At 40.7% G+C, this 21,676-nt stretch overlaps 1 protein-coding gene across 1 annotated transcript; it reads left to right on the forward strand.

Moving 5' to 3' along the window:
- Positions 1 to 20,938, forward strand: LOC139455159 (uncharacterized). Its single transcript, XM_071236711.1, has 7 exons — positions 1 to 1,201; positions 1,404 to 1,451; positions 4,647 to 5,274; positions 14,133 to 14,142; positions 15,360 to 16,530; positions 16,733 to 16,780; positions 20,307 to 20,938. Exons 1-7 carry the CDS (start codon positions 1 to 3, stop codon positions 20,936 to 20,938), a joined length of 3,738 nt encoding a protein of 1,245 aa, XP_071092812.1.
- The last annotated feature ends 738 nt before the right edge of the window (positions 20,939 to 21,676 follow it).

Raw genomic sequence — 21,676 nt, forward strand, 5'->3', positions numbered from 1 at the left:
ATGCTTCAGATGTTACAAATTTATTTCCAGATAACCATGTCGGACTATGTATCAGCGTCCGCCATCAAGGACCTCCTCACCGAGTGCCCAATATGTACAGAACACTTTGATGAGGCCAGACGGACACCTCGTCGTATGCCCTGCTGTGTACAGTCAATATGTGAGACATGTCTAGAGACGTACAGCCAAGGACTCCCAACGTTATCATGTCCAATGTGTCGACACCAACATAACCTGCCGGGTGGTGTGAAGTCTCTGCCCAAAGAGCCTATCATCCTAAGAATCCTGGATCATCTGAAGATTGTGAAAGGTCTCCATCTGCCATGTACAGATTGTCCTGATGGTAACCCTGCCATGTCCAGATGTGATGACTGTGGCATCTTCCTGTGCCAAGAATGTCTAAATGCTCACAAAAGAGTTCAGTCAATGCGAGATCACCAAATTGTCAGTTTTAAGGAAATGAAAGAACAACCAGGTAAAAGTTTCAATCGTCTTCATAAGTGTGCACAACATCACCAACCCCTACAGTTCTACTGCTACACTTGTGAAAAGATCGTCTGTGTGTCCTGCACTGTAGTAGAACACAAAGAAGGGAAGGGACACAACGTCGTGTCCGTGGATGAAGCACACGGAGAAAAGGCAAAGTCCATTGACGATATATTAGTCAAGCTGAGGGAGAAGGCAGAGAGACTTGAGGAAATAAAACAAGGTCTCAAGAAAAGACATTCAAACATACAGGTGTCAAAACAGGCTGCCGTGGTTGACATCAACAAAGCCTTTGACGAATTGATTAATGAAATACAGCAGAGGAGAGGTATTCTGTTGTCAGATGTTGAAGAGCGATCCAGCAAGATTCTGAAGCTGACACAGGAGGGACTGGATTCCACCAGTAATATTCTGGCAAAAGTGACGTCATCTACCGAGTACACACGACAGATGCGGAGTAAAGCTGACAAGATAGAGGATCTACAAATGATGGGGTCTTCAGCTGCCACCTTGAGCGCCATGTTGGAGATGTCTCCAAAGGCGTCACTTGGAAGAGCTGGTGTCAGCTTTGCTCCAACTTGCTTCAGTAAAATTACCCCCTTGTTGAAGATGGCCGGTCTCGTCAAATCAGTTGTCTTTTCACCAATAGAGAATTCAAGTGGAGAAGATGACCTGAACGATGCAATTACTTTTGAACACGACCAAGTGCCACAAGGTAATCATTCTGTACTTTAATTTAATTCAAGTATTTTCTTAAAGACACTTTCTCTATTTTGATATTTTTGTGCATTTTGTTTCATAGCCGTGCAGACATCTGACGGTTATAAACTATCCCCATATAACTGTGAACCACATGGTAATATTGGTACGTCATGTCTATTGACACTGAGTTCATCTTAACACATTTGTGTCCACAGCTGCATATATGACCGGGCAGCCGTTGGGAGTAAAAGGATCGCTTGCATGTGAGTTCACCCTCAGGTTGCTTTATTGATGTGGAGAGCATCACGAAGTACAGTACAACTGTTCACTGCAATGAAGTTCTCTCCTCAATAATTTTAGTTACTTGAATAGTTACTGTAGTGTCAAATGATTCTGTATAAAGATTTTTCTTTCTAAAACCTGTCCCAATTTTACAAGATTGAATGTTGTCTTCAAAAAGTCTCGGTACATGAAGTTGTAAATAAAAGCGACAACGTCATTTCCATAATGATAAGAAACCTCTGCTAAAAGCAGATCTGTTATGTGATTCCGACAATATCACAACTATGTGTTTATGAATCACTATTTTTACCTGTCGATTCCCAAATTGAAACAGTGTGTTTACCCTGAAATATGTTATTCACCCAACGGTGACAGTGGTCAAGCTTCTGGGATAGCCAAGGCAGGGAATCCGGGATGATGAGTGATCTTCACACGAAAGCTGGACTTCATGTAATTATGAAATGTGTGAGAGATAATAGACACACGCTCTTCCCCTCATATCCGTCTGACTAGCTACTGGAAATTTCCACACAGGGTCATCACAACATAGAATATTCTACATGTTTCTATTACACTTTATCACAATCCACGGTTTTCCGGTAGTTTACACATCACATGAGCATCAAAATATAATAACTTTCTCACTGCTGTTTACATTAAATAGAATTATGTTCATGACAACTAATCACTGTCCACAACGCACAATCTTTTACTGTGAGTCTTTTTCAAAAGTTCAATAGTCTGAAGCCCTAAAGAACCTTAATACAAAATACAGTCCACTGAGTCTCTTCTGTTGACCAGCCAGATCTGTTTGATAACATTGTATGTTAATTGGTTATCTGTCCCTTGGAGAGTCTTTCTGCAAACTGCTTCACGTCCCTTTGGATGGTTGATCTGCGATAGACTGCTTGTGAATCAATAGCGTGTCCCAATGTCCTCATACCTAAGTTGGAGACATAGTGGGAAGCTTCTTAATTAGCACTTCCTTGGCAGAATCTCCGCACCAACCCGTTGGTCCATAAAGCCTCTTGGCAAATCCGTAAAGGCTGCAATTTCTCATTGCTGTACCCGCTCCAACCATTCTTCCAGTGACTCATCTGAGGCCTGATTAAAAACTGCAGTAGATCTTCTTCCAAACCGCCTTTCGTGTTTCTGGATCGTTTCATGGAAGCTGATGTACTCATCCTTCTCTAAAAACAAGGGGAAGAAGTCAGCTGCTTCACCCATAACAGAGTAACACAGCATATCCAGCATATCCTCATTCTATTGCTGGGAGTGGTTGAAGCAGTGAAATTTCACGGAAAACAAGTGTTGCAAATCATTCGTCTGTGCCTTTTGGATCCTCATTTAGATATACAATTTTCTCACGCAACGGTTGAAATCCCCCAAAATTGTCCGAAATGCAGAAAGTATGTGTATAATCCACCTGTGTTTGTTAAAACACTGATCCATAAGGTTTCGTCCATAATAGTCTTTGTACCCAAGAGACCCACTAGCGCATTGACAGGCATTAAAGGCATGACCATCGTCTTCGACATTCCAAGGATAATCCTCTTTGTGATCTGGATTCCATCTGGACAGAAAAAGGTTCTCCACAACAGACCCAATGCTAGAGATTTTATTATTCTCCAGCAGTTCATCTCCAGACACGAGGCTGTGACCTTTTTCTGATGAGTGAGTTTGATTTTATGCCTCTTTTAGCTATATTCCAGCAATACCACGTTAGTGTGTGTGTGTGTGTGTGTGTGTGGGTGTGGGTGCGTGTGTGGGTGTGTGGGTCTGTGTCTGTGTCTGTGTCTGTGTCTGTGTCTGGACGGCTTGATGGCTGAGTGTACTACTCCGGACGGTTTTATTGTTCTAGCCCACTGTGATACCCTGCCGCAGGTTAACATGAAAACCCCACTCAGACGCAGTATACTGGATCCGTATTGACCATTCCTTGTTTTAGCCCCATAATGCACAGCACCAGGCAGGGAAACAATAAGTATAATTTTTTTTACGTCTTTTGGTATGATGCAGTCCAGCTAGGGGTAGCTCTTGCGGTAGCGGAATGGCGGGCAACACCAAAGGGAACAATACGCAAGTTAATCACCACAGCGCCATTCAGGTATCGTGCATGTGTCGCCCAACATGGTGGGGTGGGACTGGACACATCACAGATTGACATTTATCGTCATTACACCTTCACTATCATTTCATCAGTTCCCTTATTTTTTGTCGTGAACATAATTTCTTTAAAACACACACACACACACGCACGCACGCACGCACGCACGCACGCACACACACACACACACACACACGCACACACACACACACACTGACAGAACACACCGACATATCGCGATAGCATGATATATTTTTATCATAACTTACAACAGGTGCCAGTTTAAGTTATCTCTCTTAGAAATGTACAGTTTCCATATGATAAAACATGTTGTTGAAACCATTATATCTGGAAAGGGTAGATTAGTGTCTCGCATGCGAAACGAAATGAACAGCTGGCGGTCGTCTAATACGCCCTTGCAGAGTTGTGTCCTTTGACTAAGCTACATATCTATGATCGTGGGTTTGAATCCCGATTCGCCCCGATTGTGTTCCTAGGTCTGTCAGCACCATATCGGTGCTCAAAGGTTTCAGGCTTTCCTCCCACAACTAGAATACTGTTAAAAGCGTAATAAAACCCAAAATCACTCACTGACTCATTTCATAACAAAGCATATGTTTCTAGTAATCGGAATTTGTAGTATGTTCCGACTTCACATTCAAAACTAATTACTACACCCCCCGCTGAAGTCAGTCTATCTGATACTAAATGTTGTCCTTTAATTGTCCAAATATGGCAGGTAGACTTTCGTTTAATTAAACTATTTTTTTTTTCTGATTTACCGACATGTTATATTTTAATCCATATAGTATTATCCTTAATATTCACGGAAACCATAGCAATATTTATATTACACTTTCATCCCAGATTAAGCTGACAAGTCGCTAGATAAGTGCTATAATCTTCGACGCGACGTTAAACCCCATTTCACCTCACCTTAAGCTGACACGCCGTGATATGACTGGTCTACTGTTAAAACCCAATTCACACACGAATATGACATTTAGTATAGATGTTTGTATATACGGAAACGCATTCACCTGATACAAACGATGTGTCTTCTGCCTAGGTGCGGATCTGGAATGGGACTCCAGTATTGCAAGTGACGGTCTGACGGTTTCGGGGCCAGTTGCCACCAATGGCAAACAAGAACACCTTCCACCAAGGACAGGATGCCGACTACTTTCAGCTCAAAGAGTCCTGACATCAACACCTCTGGTCATCAGGCCAGGACAGACCATCATGTTTTGCCTGGAGGTCACATACTCTGTCATAAAACCAAGGGTTTACAAGACCGTTATCTTCGAAGCAGCTTTGACTGACAGCCCTGTTGATGCTTACAAGCTGCAGACAACTGGATTGGGTGTATTTTTGGTAACATGCGCAGCTCATAATGGAATATGTCTACAGGTGTGGTACAACGGACAAAGTCTGACTGATGACAACCTTACGCTGAACAAGAGTGGTACAACTTACAGCCTGGATTTGGGATTCGTTCTTGAAGAGGAAACACATACAGTCCATGTCCTGGACCTTAGTCAACAGAAACTCGTCACATCTGTAACTCCCTTCCCGTTTGATAAACCTCTCTGGGTCAAGGCGTATTGTGGATTTTATCCTAACACCCACTTAACCTGTGATTTATCATCACAGAAAGGAAGAAATATGCATGGCGCAATGAAACGCTTGATCCACAAGTAACTGCAATACTGACGATGCCAAGCAGATGATGCAGACAGAGAAATAACACTTCGTCTTTAATGTGACCATTGTATGCCAATTAAACCATAATGAATTGTTTGATAGGCATTACTTGGAAGGTGACGTATGACAAAGTAGACACAATTTATGAATAACAACTTCTTTAATACTGTAAAGGCGACGATTCGGTATAGATCTTTGCTTGACAACGGTATAAGGATCTTTACTGAAACGTCGCCTTTACAGTATGAAAGAAATTGTTATCCCTAAATTGTGTCTACTTTGCAAGCCATAATGGTGTCCACGTAAACAAGGTTGTATATATAGCTGTACATTCATGCGAATTACGGTCTTGAATCCGGTAAGCTCATGTACAAATCTGGACATCAATAAGATGATCAGTCATTTCATCATTGATGTTGCCATTATAGGCCTAGGGAATGAGTAAATATGAAACGTCTCAACTTCTGACATGGTTTCAGTTGTCAGTGAATAGCGGTACGTTTGCGCCAATGAGTGTGTGCATTATTTGATGTTGAAACACTTATTGTCTTTTCATGGGGTTCCAGGTTAGATTTGGTCTCTTGCGACCTATGCTGGTCGTAAGAAGCGACTTAATGGATCGGTTTGTCAGGCTCGGTGACTTGGTTGATGGCATGTCACGTACCCCGCCGCCGTGCATTGTTGCTCATAATATCAACGACTGGGCTGCCTGGTCCACACTCGATTATGTAGCAGGAATATTGCTAAGTGCGACGTTATCCAACTAACACACAAGTTTTGGGAGTTCACAAATGTTCAACCCATGTTGGTTTTTTTCATAGTGTTGACTGTTTGTGAAGTAATTCCATTGTTAGTTTTACGGTACCCATCTTGCAGCATGTGAAACTGATATCGTTATGTATATTCTATATGAATGAGGCCAGGACACTGTGCAGCATGCGTTGTGTATTCTTACATGGTTAGTGTCACATGATCTGTAGTTGTTTGGTAATGCTTTCCGTTTCAGTAGCGACGTAATTTATATAGGTGTTATTCTGTCACAAGTATCTGGCTCTGATAATTTTGGACAAATACAAGCGCTGCCAATGCGTTCAAAGTTTTCTTTTGGTATAAATAAAAATGTGTTGTATACATTCAGACTCTTTATGAAAAGTATTAAGTATATTTTTAAGGCGCCACATATTCAACCATTTCTATAAAAAACATTGCTACAATAATGAGGGCGATATTTCTTGCGAGATAATTTCTGAAGATATTGTACGTACGCTTTAATGACGATTGAAGCAATACAAGCTTAAACCGTACAATATTTATCGCTATTTCTACATGTGTGGTAGTATCATCATATGTATTATTGTTAATGTTGACACGCATTCTTTTAACGTTTACAGTAGATTTATAGATTGGACATCAATTTTTACAGTGCTACCATAGAAGTTTTGTCAGTTATGTTTATTTCACGGTGTTTTGACGCGGTGTTGATGTGTTTGTCTGCCTTTTCAAGACAGCACACAGGGCTTGAATCACCGAAGAAATGTCAGCTTGTTTTTTGTTTTATTTTGGAAGGTCTTGGACCCGGCGTTGCTGTGCATCATTTTTTTTAAATATAGTTTCAAATGCTCATTCCAGGTTTTTCTTCGTTGCTTCGGTTTCACCGGCATTTGTTTAGTTTAATTTTAAACATATTTTATTCTCATGAAAAGGATTGGGCACAAGATATCATAACTTAGAACGCCCTCTCCCATAGATTTACATGTATGCTTATTTACAATTCATAAATTAAATGACAGAAAGGAAAGAAAAGAAATAGAGAAACGTATGTGTATTTACATTGCTCACTCAAATCTTTTTGTTTACTTTATATGTGTATGTACATTCCTAAATATGTTTTCGTTTACATAATAAGGTAAAATTGCATTGCCAACTAGCATCAGGTCAATATTTACATCACAATCATCTTTCACAATTAACAATAGTGAGTGCATAAATTCGTTTCTATCTGATTTAAATAAAGGACATTCAATGACAAAAGTATATGAATTTCCACAGGGGCTGCCACATCGGCATTTTGGATCCTCTTTAAACCTTTCCTGCATAAGACATTTTTTAATTCACTGTCATCACCGGCATTTGTTCTAAAAGGCAGTTCCAGGGTAAACCCTGATGCTTTTATACACACTGGTAAAATGCTGAAAGTGCAATTATCCATGCAGGACGTTTATAAGTTCACAATGTTTCGCGTTTCAATGGTAGCAATCGGACTCATGTGGAACTGAAGGTTTGATTTATTTCCGGTATATAACCCATAGGCTGTTACATATTTATTGTGCCATTTTGTATGCACATTCAATAAGTGATCAACTTGTTCTTAAGTTTATTATTTTGGTGTGGTTTTTTTACTTCTGCAGATGTAGATAGATGATATCATGGAATGTTCAAAGAAATCATAACTATGTTGAGCTTTTGTCAATGAAACACCTAGCCAGTATAGGTAGGTTGTTCAAAGATTTCGCCAAAAGGAAAGGATTTTGTTGATTGTATTGTATGAGCATCTATTTGCTTAGTTGAATTTATATTTTGAAAAGAAAAGTACATGAAATAAACAACCAATGTACATCCATACTATCATATTTTATTATAGTCAATATATCTATGCTTATCAATTGTGTCAAATAAAATATAAAATGTTGGTTTTTAGTTTTGTGTTATTTCGGCTCTTGGAAAGTTTGAAATAGGTTGTGTGACATCAATGATTACTGTAAATAGCACAACCTTGATTGCATTGTCGTTGAGTCAGTGAGTAGTCTTACAATAAGTTTAGAAATACTATTAAAGAATATTGTAATGCACTCACTCGACACGTGAAGATCCGGGGTAAAAGGCGACTATGCTTGTCGTAAGAGGTGACTAATGGGATCGGGTGGTCAGGCTCGGTGAATATTGCAGAGTGCTCAATCACTCACTCACTCACTCACTCACTCACTCACTCACTGACTCACACACTCACCCATTCTACCTATAAGTGAAAAACAACAGACACTTATCGTTTTGTACTCTCCGTGTTAATCAGGCAAACTTGGGCCCAGGAATTGTTCCATTACAAAAATGAAAAATACTTTCACCTACGACACATTGTACCACACACAAAGGGACATAATGCACATGTAAACGGGGAGGTTGAGCTTGTTTAAATGTTAAAATATTGTCATGGAAATGAAAAGTTCTTTCTGAAACGATAAATCAAAATTTGGGGCATCATTGCGTGTCGTGCATCTTGCTATACCTTACTTTGAGTAGAGTGCGTCATGTTATACCACACCATGGAGTGCAATCATGTTAAACCACAAATTCAGCGTCGTGTATCTTGCTATACCTTACTTTGAGAAGAGTGTGTCAACTTTTAGCACCCATTACGTGTCGTCTATCCATATACCTTACTTTGAGCAGCGTTTATCGCACAATATGGAGGCTAATATATCATGTACTGCACGATGAGTATCACCTATCATATCATACGACAGAGAGATTTAACGCATCTTATACCATACTATTGACTCACATTTCGCATAATGTATTACAATACAATAGGCTGCCATCCCCCTTCTGTTAGCAGGATTCAGGTGTCTATTTAGAAGATATTTGGGACTCAGCAGTGTAGTACGCGGGATGTGTTACGTATTTGGTACGCAGATTCAACATTTTTAAATCAATAATGGACGACGCAAACATTTCCTTTACATACACGTATATATAAAAAAATTGAGGAGGGTATTTTTCGAGTAGGTTTACATAAAATCGGAATTTTCTCAATGTTTTTAAGATTTGTTTTAGTAGTATTTAGGATTCGGGGTAAGAAACTGAGACTCAGAGTGAAAAAATAGATGGCATTGGGCATTCATGGGAGGAGGGGGTTGGCACCCTCAAACAACCATACTTTTTACAAACAAGTAATGTATCATGAGGACGGATTCAACAAAACAGTCTAAAACTGTCAAAACTGATTCACTGAATTGAATAAATACATTCTATCAAACTGTTCAACAGATGCGAAGAGATCTGACAATGACACCGCCGTGATTCAAATTGTCTTTGTTTTTGCACATTCAGTTTCAATATTCCTAATCCTGTAGAACCGTAGAAGATCGTGGTGCCAACCTCGGGAACAAAGTCACGTGATGTTCAGTCGAAAAGGGAGATAAGTCTGCGGGCTCATCTTCTTTGGGGAAGAAAACAGACAAAGACGTTCTACAACTTGATTTGTCACTTTGCAATACCCAATGTCTTTTTTCCCGAAGGGTTGAAATACAACAAACGCCTATTAACAAATGCAATCAACTAGACCTATGTGCTATCCTGAAAGGCCAAATTGTTCTTTCCTTTGTTGGAATCGCCGTCGCTGCGAGGCACTGTAGCTCACTTGATTGTCATACCACATTTGCAACATTACAGATATGTGAAAGAAAATATTACAAACGGTTCTAGAGTCATTCATGATCTGAATGAACCCTTGATTACTTTGCAGCTAATTCACTTTCAGGGAAACCAGAAATAGTACAAATTTCTAAACTTGCTGTCTTGCTAATGGCACAATACATCCATGATCCAATAAATAATAAGGTACGCTTCAGTAGCGAACCCTATCCTTTTTAATGCATAAGTCCAATGTGTTGTCATTGAAATCGGAGAAAACATTAAATCGCTATATAGCTAAAGACACCAATTGATGTGTAGATTGATATCAGTGAAAAACCTGATCAAGAAATAGTGAACGGTCTTTGCGTTATGCTCCATTAAATACTATTCAACCTTTTGACCATCTCGTCATGGAAACCAAATTTCAATAAATTTCCCCTAAATACCTAAGACCAATGGTAAGCATTATTATGCCCCTTAGGTGTGCCCCGGGAACAAAGGGTGACGGAAGGAAGGACGGACAGTACCCGTCCAATATCCCCTTCCCACTTCGTGGCAAGGGAATAACAGGTGTTACTTTTATGACGAGGCTGATATGGGTTTGGGTGTTTAATATAGGAAGAGTTGACTTCATCACCGTGAAAAGGGTCCGCGTCAATAGCTCGACCCCCCTAATGTTTTTCTGTACCTAGCAAGACTATGCGTGGAGAATTCATTTGTGTCTTTCTGTATCTCCAAACTCAACCTGGACCAAGGCTTATATAGCCAAGGTAAACTATGTTTATAAGGAACACACTTATAACGAACTGACGGATATAACGAACTGTTTTTACCCTGTCCATTTGCTGTATATATGCTGTATATGTGCCCTTAAAGAACTACGGTTAATACGAACTAAATTTAGTGGCCTTTTTAGGTTCGTTATAACCGTAGTTTACTGTAGTTACACTGCTTGTTCAGGGTGCCTTCACAGAAAATGTACAAAAGGGATTCGTTTCTTTTAACTAATGACAATTAAGTGATTCGGAGAGTCACAATCAATGTTATGGATACATGGCAATGTAATGACATGTTCATTCAGACCAAAGATGTCGTCCTCAATCGGTTGCCACGTTATTACGTGCACGTGATACTACAGAATGGGTGGTGCTGAACGTATTTCAAGGAGTAAATATGTGGACGTTCTCAACAGAATTTGTCCCGAATGGCTTCCGGTATGACAGACCCAGACTACATTCGTGACCAAGTCGTGTTATTCCGGGACAAGCCAAATTGCGATCTTCAGGTTACGGAAAGGGACGAGTGGTGACGAATGACCCAGACTACGGAAACAGGTGTTCGTGAATCTCCGGTATAAGTGAAACCATGGGGACGTATATAGTCAAACACTCCCAGCTTCCGTTACAAGTCATACAGCCGACTAAACTGAGGATCGGAAGGTTGTGATGTTTGACTGGGCAGATTGTGAGTTATCGTGTCCCGGTCGTTGCTCGTGCTGCCAATCACTGGTCTGACTGGTCCAGATTAGATTATCTACTGACATACTCGTGATGTAGCTGGAATAGCTATGACTGCGGTCTATTCAATCAGTTTTCAATCAGTGTGTGACAGTTTTCCGGACAGTTTGCACAGGCTTCACAGCATGTATACCAACGCTATATTATTTAATTTCTATTTGTTTTTAGTTTTACTCCGCACTCAGCAATATTCCAGCTATATGACGTCGCTCTGTAGATAATCGAGTCTGGACTAGGCAATCAAATGATTGACATCATGAGCATCGATCCACGCAACTGAGATACGATTCATGCATCAACCAAGTCAGCGAGACTTACCACCCGATCCCGTTAGTCGCCTCTTACGACGCTCCGCTTTTAAACTTCATGAAATCACTGATGCAGCTTATACAGTGACACGTTGATGTCAGAAAGTCAAAAAGTAGTACAGAGCCACGACCTGCAGCGAACCCAGCCTGAGAATCAAACCTGTATCCTTAGCGTGACCGGTGTGGCATTGTCGTACTTTCATTAATGACTTCTTATTTTCAAAATACTTTAACTGAGCGTGTTCTATAATTATAGATGAATGAGTACAGGTATTGAACCCATTCACAGTTACAAATGAGCATACATACCCCCTTAGGTAGCTACGACTGTGGGTTAAACCTCGTCGATTGTCCGAGTGAGTTGGTTGGGTCTTGCTTGTTCCTTCAAGGATACCATTACCAAGGTCAAAGTACACAGTAGTGCAGGTCAATACAAATCGAAAATAGATGCTGCGCATGCCTATAATAGCGTCAACAGTTGTCTTTGTCAGTACAGTTCCTGGGCTAGGTGTGAAAACTGTGATTTTTGCCAAACATCGACAGGTAAGTAATTTCACTGACCTCATCCAATGTCCGGTACACCGACACGTATGTACATCAGGTAATAACACTGTATAAGTACACTAAAGGTAAGATATATGGTTGTCAAGCAATATGTATACACAGGTGGCCTAGCGGGGTACACAACAGTATTATTGATCCAGGAAGTCCCACCATACAGCAGGATATTTGAGGTTATTTAGTGGATATTAGAGCATATTGACATGATATGACGAGCTAATTGAATAGTCCATCATACGTCAACATGTCTAAAGACAGAAGTGCTTCAATTTGCTCTGTATTTGTGGGAGGGGGTGTTTTTAGATGAATATATCATTTTCCTGACTGTTGCCAACAAAGTATTGTTTACTGAGCACCATCAACTAATCTATTCCTTTTCTCTTCTTACACAACTTTGTGATTTTATGGTATTCATTTTTCACAAAACAAAGTATTCATTTTCTTCACCACTGCCAGCTAACTATTCATTTTGGGCATTCGTTTGAACGTATGATGTAAATCGGTGTGCATGCGAGTTTATATCATATGTATTGCCATTTTATTGTAGATACAAATTGTAGTCTGTCACACGTTGGTGCTTTTGTACGATAAATTCTTACTCTATTCCTTACAACAATTAAACAAACGGAGGTAAAACGGAACAAACTGGTTTACAAGTCCTGTTTACATTTATACGAAACTTCATACAAAGAACTGTGAAAATCATATTCACTACAACATGAATTCAAATGTGATATACATATGTATAAAAACGAAAATAGACACGTCACAGGCCTGCTACCTGCCCCATGACTATAACGACAAGGGAATAACTACTTCCTAGTCCTGAGCCCTTAACTTGCCATCAGAAAGCAAACGACATGTTTGGACTACACATTGATTTCGAGACTAAGGAAAATTCGACACATTCTGATTAAAATAGTGATAAATATATCACGAGTTCGCCGGGCCAGGACTGTGGGTTCGACACAACCGGGCATTCAACACATCCGAGCTCGACACAACGGGATTCGACTGTGCATAGACAAGTGTAAATGATTGCTTCTACAATATGAATTCAAATTGTTTTAAGATGCTTCAAATATCATACGCATATTGTATCAAAACGAAAATACCCACTCCGTGACTATAATGACTACTTCTGCATTCATGTCAGAGACATAATATTGCGATTTTGATATTGGTATGCCTAAAACACAGATAGGGCCAGTTACTGAGAACTGCTTGTCCGTTAGAAAAATCAAGTGAAGAAAGTGATTTCAATAATCAGAAAATTCACATTGAATCCATTCTATAACAATCCTTTCAAACTCAATTACAATTTAAAGCTACGACCATGCACTCAAACACAAACATTTACTACTGAATGAAATACCTCATCTTATTTGTTGATCTCTTTTGAAATTATATCCAATAGGAGTGGTTAGTGTTATACATTGATCCTTGAACATGTCTGATAATGTTGCCTGTGCAGAGCGACCTACTTTCAATACCTGTATATGTCTATGTCTATGCCGTTACATCTGACTGCTTTCCGCAATGCTTGTAGCTACATGTAGTGAATTGTCCTCGGTTGCATGGAGTCCTGGTGCAGGCAAACAGGCTTACTGTGTTTCAAGCAAGAGCCTTTCTTAGCGCTCGGGTTGGACAAGCTGACCTGGATTGAATCCTATCTCTCCGGTATCTACGGGTGTAAGGCTCCCTGTCTGTGGGAGTAATGAGTGTAGTGAATCGGTAACCGCAAGGTCGTCCTGTGTATATAATTGTGTAGGGCTTCAGGTTGTAGTGCTTCTCGGGTATGTTTAAACCTTAGTGTTATGTATTCATGAATTGGGCGGCAGAGGCTCAGAATTACATTTTCTCTGGTTGTAGGAAGAATGTGAACAATAAAACGTCATGTGGACAAACTTGGAATAGTACACTCACCATGTAATTTGATCATGAATAGGGCTCCATCCTAACTTGGAATGACTTGTATTAATATTATTTACAAGTAGAGTGGTTTAATGAGTATAGCCCCGTCAGGATTTGGAATGACTATGATAACTGCAGATGTCAGAAGGTAGGTACTTTAATCAGTTGAATATTTCAATCTAAATGTGTGCACTTCATTATAATACATGCTTACCTTTAGAATTTGCATACCTGACATAATTTTTTTGTGTGCGTTTAAGTTAACTTTATGGCATATGACTGGCCGACTGTTAAGTCAAGATTCCCATGACAGACGTTTATGCCCAGAAGAACATTTTATGCCAGGATACTCCTGGACATACATGATTTCATGGACAAGGGTCTTGTTAAATAGGCCTTGTTTGACGTTGATGAGAGGTCAAGGTTACTAAAGTTTAAAAAGGCAATCGTTACATATAATGAGCTAGGTTTCTATAAAATATACCAATAAAAAGAACATATGATAATGTGCATTACATCATTTAAAACCGACTTTGTGTTCGGCGTTAATCAACAGACAATGCCTAAATTCGTCATATCAAAAGAGCGAGTTGCTCCCACCCTGCTTTAAAACCCTGCAGGGAGAATAAACCACTAGGGACACAGTGTTTTACTGTGCGATAAACAACGACCACGAGTCGTTTATTTCTAACATGAGATATCATCTTTAAGGATCTTAATACAATGTACATGCGCTCAATTGGTTTACCCTTATGTAAATAATGATGACTCCCTGAATACACTCCGAAATCGGCAATGTCGGACAAGTCTATTTTATTAACAGGGGTATTTTCACAAATTTTCTCGTCTTTCATCTGCTTTGCTCCAATTGCCGATTGTCATATCTCTCCCACATTTTGATGCGATCGTTCGGCCATTGGGTTATCTGCTACATCTATTGGGAACAACTCACAAGACACTTCCCTTTAATAGATATTGTCGTCGAATTTAGGACCTCATCAAGATGCAAGCGCATGTTTGACGTCATGGTAGAACAATGTTTTATCGTGAAATTAACCACGTTTCATTCCAATTGTTCCTTGCGATTTATCGTGTAGCTAGCTTGTATTTTATAATATTAAACTAAATCCTAAATCAATAGCATATTATAGTCTATTATGCATTGGGAGAGTTGTGGTAATAAGCAACATTTAAAATCAATAAAACAACGAGCTCATAATTTAATGCTAGTTGCAGTTTTGAGTGGTGTACATACAATGCAAGTATGGATGTGTCTCATACGACTTTGTACCAATTGTGTCGAGACACAAAGACGATTACACAAGGAATCCGAAAATGCTTCAGATGTTTTAAATTTATTTCCAGATAACCATGTCGGACTATGTATCGGCGACCGCCATCAAGGACCTCCTCACCGAGTGCCCAATATGTACAGAACACTTTGATGACGCCAGACGGACACCTCGTCGTATGCCCTGCTGTGTACAGTCAATATGTCAGGCTTGTCTAGTGAAGTACATCAAAGGACTCCCAACGTTATCATGTCCCATGTGTCGACACCAGCATTACCTGCCGGGTGGTGTCAAGTCTCTGCCCAAAGAGCCTATCATCCTAAGAATCCTGGATCATCTGAAGATTGTGAAAGGGCTCTATCTGCCATGTACAGATTGTCCTGATGGTAACCCTGCCATGTCCAGATGTGATGACTGTGGCGTCTTCCTGTGCCAAGAATGTCTAAATGCCCACAAAAGAGTTCAGTCGATGCGAAATCACCAAACTGTCAGTTTTAAGGAAATGAAAGAACAACCAGGTAAAAGTTTCAATCGTCTCCATAAGTGTGCACAACATCACCAACCCCTACAGTTCTACTGCTACACTTGTGAAAAGATCGTCTGTGTGTCCTGCACTGTAGTAGAACACAAAGAAGGGAAGGGGCACAACGTCGTGTCCGTGGATGAAGCACACCAAGAAAAGGCAAAGTCCATTGACGATATATTAGTCAAGCTGAGCGAGAAGGCAGAGAGACTTGAGGAAATAAAACAAGGTCTCAAGGAAAGACATTCAAACATACAGGTGTCAAAACGGTCTGCCGTGGGTGACATCAACAAAGCCTTTGACGAATTGATTAATGAAATACAGCAGAGGAGAGGCATTCTGTTGTCAGATGTTGAAGAGAGATCCAGCAAGATTCTGAAACCTACACAAGAGGCACTGGATTCCACCAGTAATATTCTAGCAAAAGTGACATCATCTACCGAGTTCACACGACAGATGCGCAGTGAAGCTGACAAGATAGAGGATCTACAAATGATGGGGTCTTCAGCTGCCACCTTGAGCGCCATGTTGGAGATGTCACCAAAGGCGTCACTTAGAAGAGCTGGTGTCAGCTTTGCTTCAATTTGCTTCAGTAAAATTACCCCCTTGTTGAAGATGGCCGGCCTCGTCAAATCAGTTGTCTTTTCACCAATAGAGACTCCAAATGGAAATACATCCTTGAATGATGCAATGACTATTGAACACGAGTATGTACCACAAGGTAATCAGTCTGTACTCTAATTTAATTCAAGTATTTTCTTAAAGACACTTCCTCTATTTTGATATTTTTGTGCATTTTGTTTCATAACTGTGCAGACATCTGACGGTTATAAACTATCCCCATATAACTGTGAACCACATGGTAATAATGGTACGTCATGTCTATTGATACTGATATCACCCTTACACATTTGTGTCCACAGCTGCATATATGACCGGGCAGCCGTTGGGAGTAAAAGGATCGCTCGCATGTGAGTTCACCCTCAGATTGCTTTATTGATCTGGAGAGCATTACGAAGTGCAGTACAACTGTTCACTGCAATGAAATTCTCTCCTCACTAATTCAACTTACTTGAATAGTTACTGTAATGTCAAATGATTCTGTATAAAGATGTTTCTTTCTAAAAACTGTCACAATTTTACAAGATTGAATGGTGTCTTCAAAAAGTGATGGTACACTGAAGTTGTAAATAAAAGCGACAACGCCATTTCCATGATCATAAGAAACCTCTGCTAAAAGCAGACCTGTTATGTGATTCCGACAATATCACAACCATGTGTTTATGAATCACTATTTTTTTGTGTCGATTCCCAAATTGAAACAGTGTGTTAACCCAGAAATATGTATTTAAAAGAACTCAGTGTCAAACCAACAAACAACAAATGGTATGCAATCAACAAATGTATTACAACATTGACTAGGTTTACAAATCAATACAAATTCTTTCATAGCAATTACAATGACAGTACACAATATGGTGGTCGTACAATATTCAATGACAGTATGTAAAATGATGACCGTGGTGAGTATCAAATACAAAAATACAGTGGTAATAGCAAAGGTCAGTGATAGTATAATCACCCATCGGCGACAGTGGTCTAGCTTCTGGGATGGCCTAGGCAGGGAATCCGGGGTGATGAGTGATCTTCACACGAAAGCTGGACTTGATGTAATGAAATGTGTGAGAGATACTAGAGGCACGCTCTTCCCCTCATATCCCGTCTGACTAGCTACTGGAAATTCCACACAGGGTCATCACAACATAGAATATTCTACATGTTTACACTTTATCACAATCCACGGTTTTCCGGCAGTTTACACATCACACTAGCATCTAAATATAATAACTTTCTCACTGATGCTTACATTAAATAGTACTACATTCATGACAACTAATCACTGTCCACAACGCACAATCTTTTATTGTGAGTTGTTTTCAACAGTTCAATAGTTTAAAGCCCTAAAGAACCTTAATACAAAATACAGTCCATTGAGTCTTCTTCTCATCTGTTGACCAGCCAGATCTGTTTGATAACATTGTACGCTAACTGGTTATCTGTCCCTTGGAGAGTCTTTCTGCAACTGCTTCACGTCCCTTTGGATGGTTCATCTGCCACAGACTGCTTGTGAATCAATAGCGTGTCCCAGTGTCCTCAGACCTAAGTTGGAGACATAGTGAGAAGCTTCTTAATTAGCACTTCCTTGGCAGAATCTCCGCACCAACCTGTTGCTCCATAAAGTCTCCTGGCAAATCCGTAAAGGCTGCATTTTCTCCTTGCTGTACCCTCTCCTACCATTCTTCCAGTGATTCATCCGAGGCCTGATGAAAAGCTGCAGTAGATCATCTTCCAAACCGCCTTTCGTGTTTCTGGATCGTTTCATGGAAGCTGACGTACTCATCCTTCTCTAGAAACAAGGGACGGTCGGGTAACCTGGTGGTTTAAGCGTTGGCTCGTCACGCCGAAGACCCGGGTTCGATTCCCGACTTGGGTACAATGTGTGAAGCCCATTTCTGGTGTACCCCGCCGTGATATTGCTGGAATGTTGCTTAAAGCGGCGTAAAACCATACTCACTCACTCACTAGAAACAAGGGGAAGAAGTCAGCTGCTTCACCCATGAGACAGTAACACAGCATATCCAGCATATCCTCATTCTATTGCTGGGAGTGGTTGAAGCAGTGAAATTTCACGGAAAACAAGTGTTGCAAATCATTCGTCTGTGCCTTTTGGATCCTCATTAAGATAAACGATTTCTCAAGCAACGGTTGAAATCCCCCAAAATTGTCCGAAATGCAGACAGGATGTGTATAATCCACCTGTGTTTGTTAGAGCACTGATCCATTAGGCTTCGTCCATAATAGTCTTTGTACCCCAGAGACCCACTAGCGCACTGACAGGCATTAAAGGCATGACCATCATCTTCGACATCCAAAGGATAATCCTCTTTGGTATTATCATTCTATTGGTGCCCATGGGTATGTGAGCGACATGGTGTTGCCATTATCATAGGATCTGGATTCCATCTGGACAGAAGAAGGTTCTACACAACACACCCAATGCTAGAGATTTTATTATCCTCCAGCAGTTCATCTCCAGGCATAAGGCTTTTCTGATGAGTGAGTTTGATTTTACGCCGCTTTTAGCAATATTCCAGCAATACCACGGCGGGGGACACAAGAAATTGGCTTCACACATTGTACCCATGTCGGCAATCGAACCCGGGTCTTCAGCGTGACGAGCGAACGCTTTAACCACAAGGCTACCCAACCGCCCAACTTTTTTCTGATGACAAATACAGAGACCTTGATGCAAAGGTCTCCTGGGTGGATGAGTTTACATGTTTACCAAACCCCTGGGCAGAGTTACCATGAATTGGCTGATGTTGTTTCGCCTGCCCCCAACCGTTCTCCATACCTGGGTATTAGAGCATGTCTCTGCTGGATATTCATCTGAGCTCTTTGGAGGACCCGAGGGGCAATCCCCTCAGTAGTGAGCTTTGTCCTAGAACTCCGACTGGACACATCCGTACAATGTAACTCAGATTGAGTGGTTGGCGTGGGTGCATCAGAGAGACGGCCAGTTCCATGATTGTTAGGGCTACTGGTTTCCAGGTTGGCTTACCCCAGAGAAAACTGCCATTTCCTTGCTGAAATCCTGAGGTGAGGTTATGTGAGATGGGAGATGAGGTTAACGTCGCGGCCAAGATTATTGCACCTATTTATCGACATGCATGCACCTTTGTGTGTGTGGTTGATTGTACTACTCCAGCCAGTTTTATTGTTCTAGCTCACTGAGATACCATGCCGCAGTTTAACATGCACCCAAATCAGATGCGGTATACTGGAGGGTAGATTAGTGTCTCGCATGCGAAACGAAATGAACAGCTGGCAGACGTCTCTGACGCCTTTGCAGAGTTGTGTCCCTTGTGTACGCTACTAACATCCCAGAGACCTACATCCATTCGGGCTTTCCTCCCACAACTAGAATACTGTTAAAAGCGTAATAAAACCCAAATCACTCACTGACTCATTTCATTACAAAGCACATGTTTCTAGTAATCGGAATTTGTAGTATCTTCCGACTTCACATTCAAAACTAATTACTACACCCCTGCTGAAGTCAGTCGATCTGATACTAAATGTTGTCCTTCAATTGTCCAAATATGGCAGGTAGACTTTCGTTTAATTAAACTATTTTTTTCTGATTTACCGACATGTTATACTTTAATCCATATAGTATTATCCTTAATATTCACGGAAACCATAGCAATATTTATATTACACTTTCATCCCAGATTAAGCTGACAAGTCGCTAGATAAGTGCTATAATCTTCGACGCGACGTTAAACCCCATTTCACCTCACCTTAAGCTGACACGCCGTGATGTGACTGGTCTACCGTTAAAACCCAATTCACACACGAATATGACATTTAGTATAGATGTTTGTATATACGGAAACGCATTCACCTGATACGAACGATGTGTCTTCTGCCCAGGTGCGGATCTGGAATGGGACTCCAGTATTGCAAGTGACGGTCTGACGGTTTCGGGGCCTTTTGTCACCAATGGCAAACAAAAACACCTTCCACCAAGGACAGGATGCCGACTACTTTCAGCTCACAGAGTCCTGACATCAACACCTCTGGTCATCAGGCCAGGACAGACCATCATGTTTTGCCTGGAGGTCACATACTCTGTCATAGCACCAAGGGATAACAAGAGAGTTATCTTCAAAGCAGCTTTGACTGAGAGCCCTGTTGATTCTAACAAGCTGCAGACAATTGGATTGTGTGTGTATTTGGTAACATGCGAGAATCATATTGGAATATGTCTACAGGTGTGGTACAACGGACAACGTCTGACTGATGACAACCTTACACTGAACGAGAGTGGTACAACTTACAGCCTGGATTTGGGATTCGTTCTTGAAGAGGAAACACATACAGTCCATGTCCTGGACCTTATTCAACAGAAACTCGTCACATCTGTAACTCCCTTCCCGTTTGATAAACCTCTCTGGGTAATGATTCTTTTTGCACCTTATCCTTACACCCACTTAACCTGTGAATTATCATCACAGAAAGGAAGAAACATGCACGACGCAATCAAACGCTTGATCCACGAGTAACTGGAAAACGAGCTGATGGACGATGCCAAGCAGATGATGCAGACAGAGAAATAACACTTCGTCTTTAATGTGACCATTGTATGCCAATAAAACCATAATGAATTGTTTGATAGGCATTACTTAGAAGTTGACGGATGACAAAGTAGACACAATTTATGAATAACAACTTCTTTGATACTGTACATGTAAAGGCGACGATTCGGTATAGATCCTTGCTTGACAACGGTATAAGGATGTATACCGAAACGTCGCCTTTTCAGTATTAAAGAAAGTGTTATCCATAAATTGTGTCTACTTTGTAAGCCATAATGGTGTCCACGTAAACAAGGTTGTATATATAGTTGTACATTCATGCAAATCACGGTCATGTGTCCGGTAAGTTAATGCACAAACTTGAACACCAATAAGATGATCAATCATTTCATCATTGATGTGGCCATTAAAGGCCTAGGAAACGAGTAAATATGAAACGTCACAACTTCTGACATGGTTTCAGTTGTCAGTGAATGGCGGTACGTTAGCGCCCATTAGTGTGTTCATTATTTGATATGTTTAAACACGTATTGTCCTTTCATTGGATTCGGGGTTACATTTGATCCATAGCAACCTATGCTAGTCGTAAGAAGCGACCTAATGGATCGGGTTGTCAGGCTCGGTGACTTGGTTGATGGCATGTCACGTACCCCGCCGCCGTGGATTGTTGCTCATAATATCAACCACTGGGCTGTCTGGTCCACA

The sequence above is a fragment of the Haliotis cracherodii genome, unplaced genomic scaffold (genome assembly GCF_022045235.1).
Source record: "Haliotis cracherodii isolate W230 unplaced genomic scaffold, xgHalCrac1.p SCAF_11, whole genome shotgun sequence".
In the NCBI taxonomy this organism is placed as follows: Eukaryota; Metazoa; Mollusca; class Gastropoda; order Lepetellida; family Haliotidae; genus Haliotis; species Haliotis cracherodii.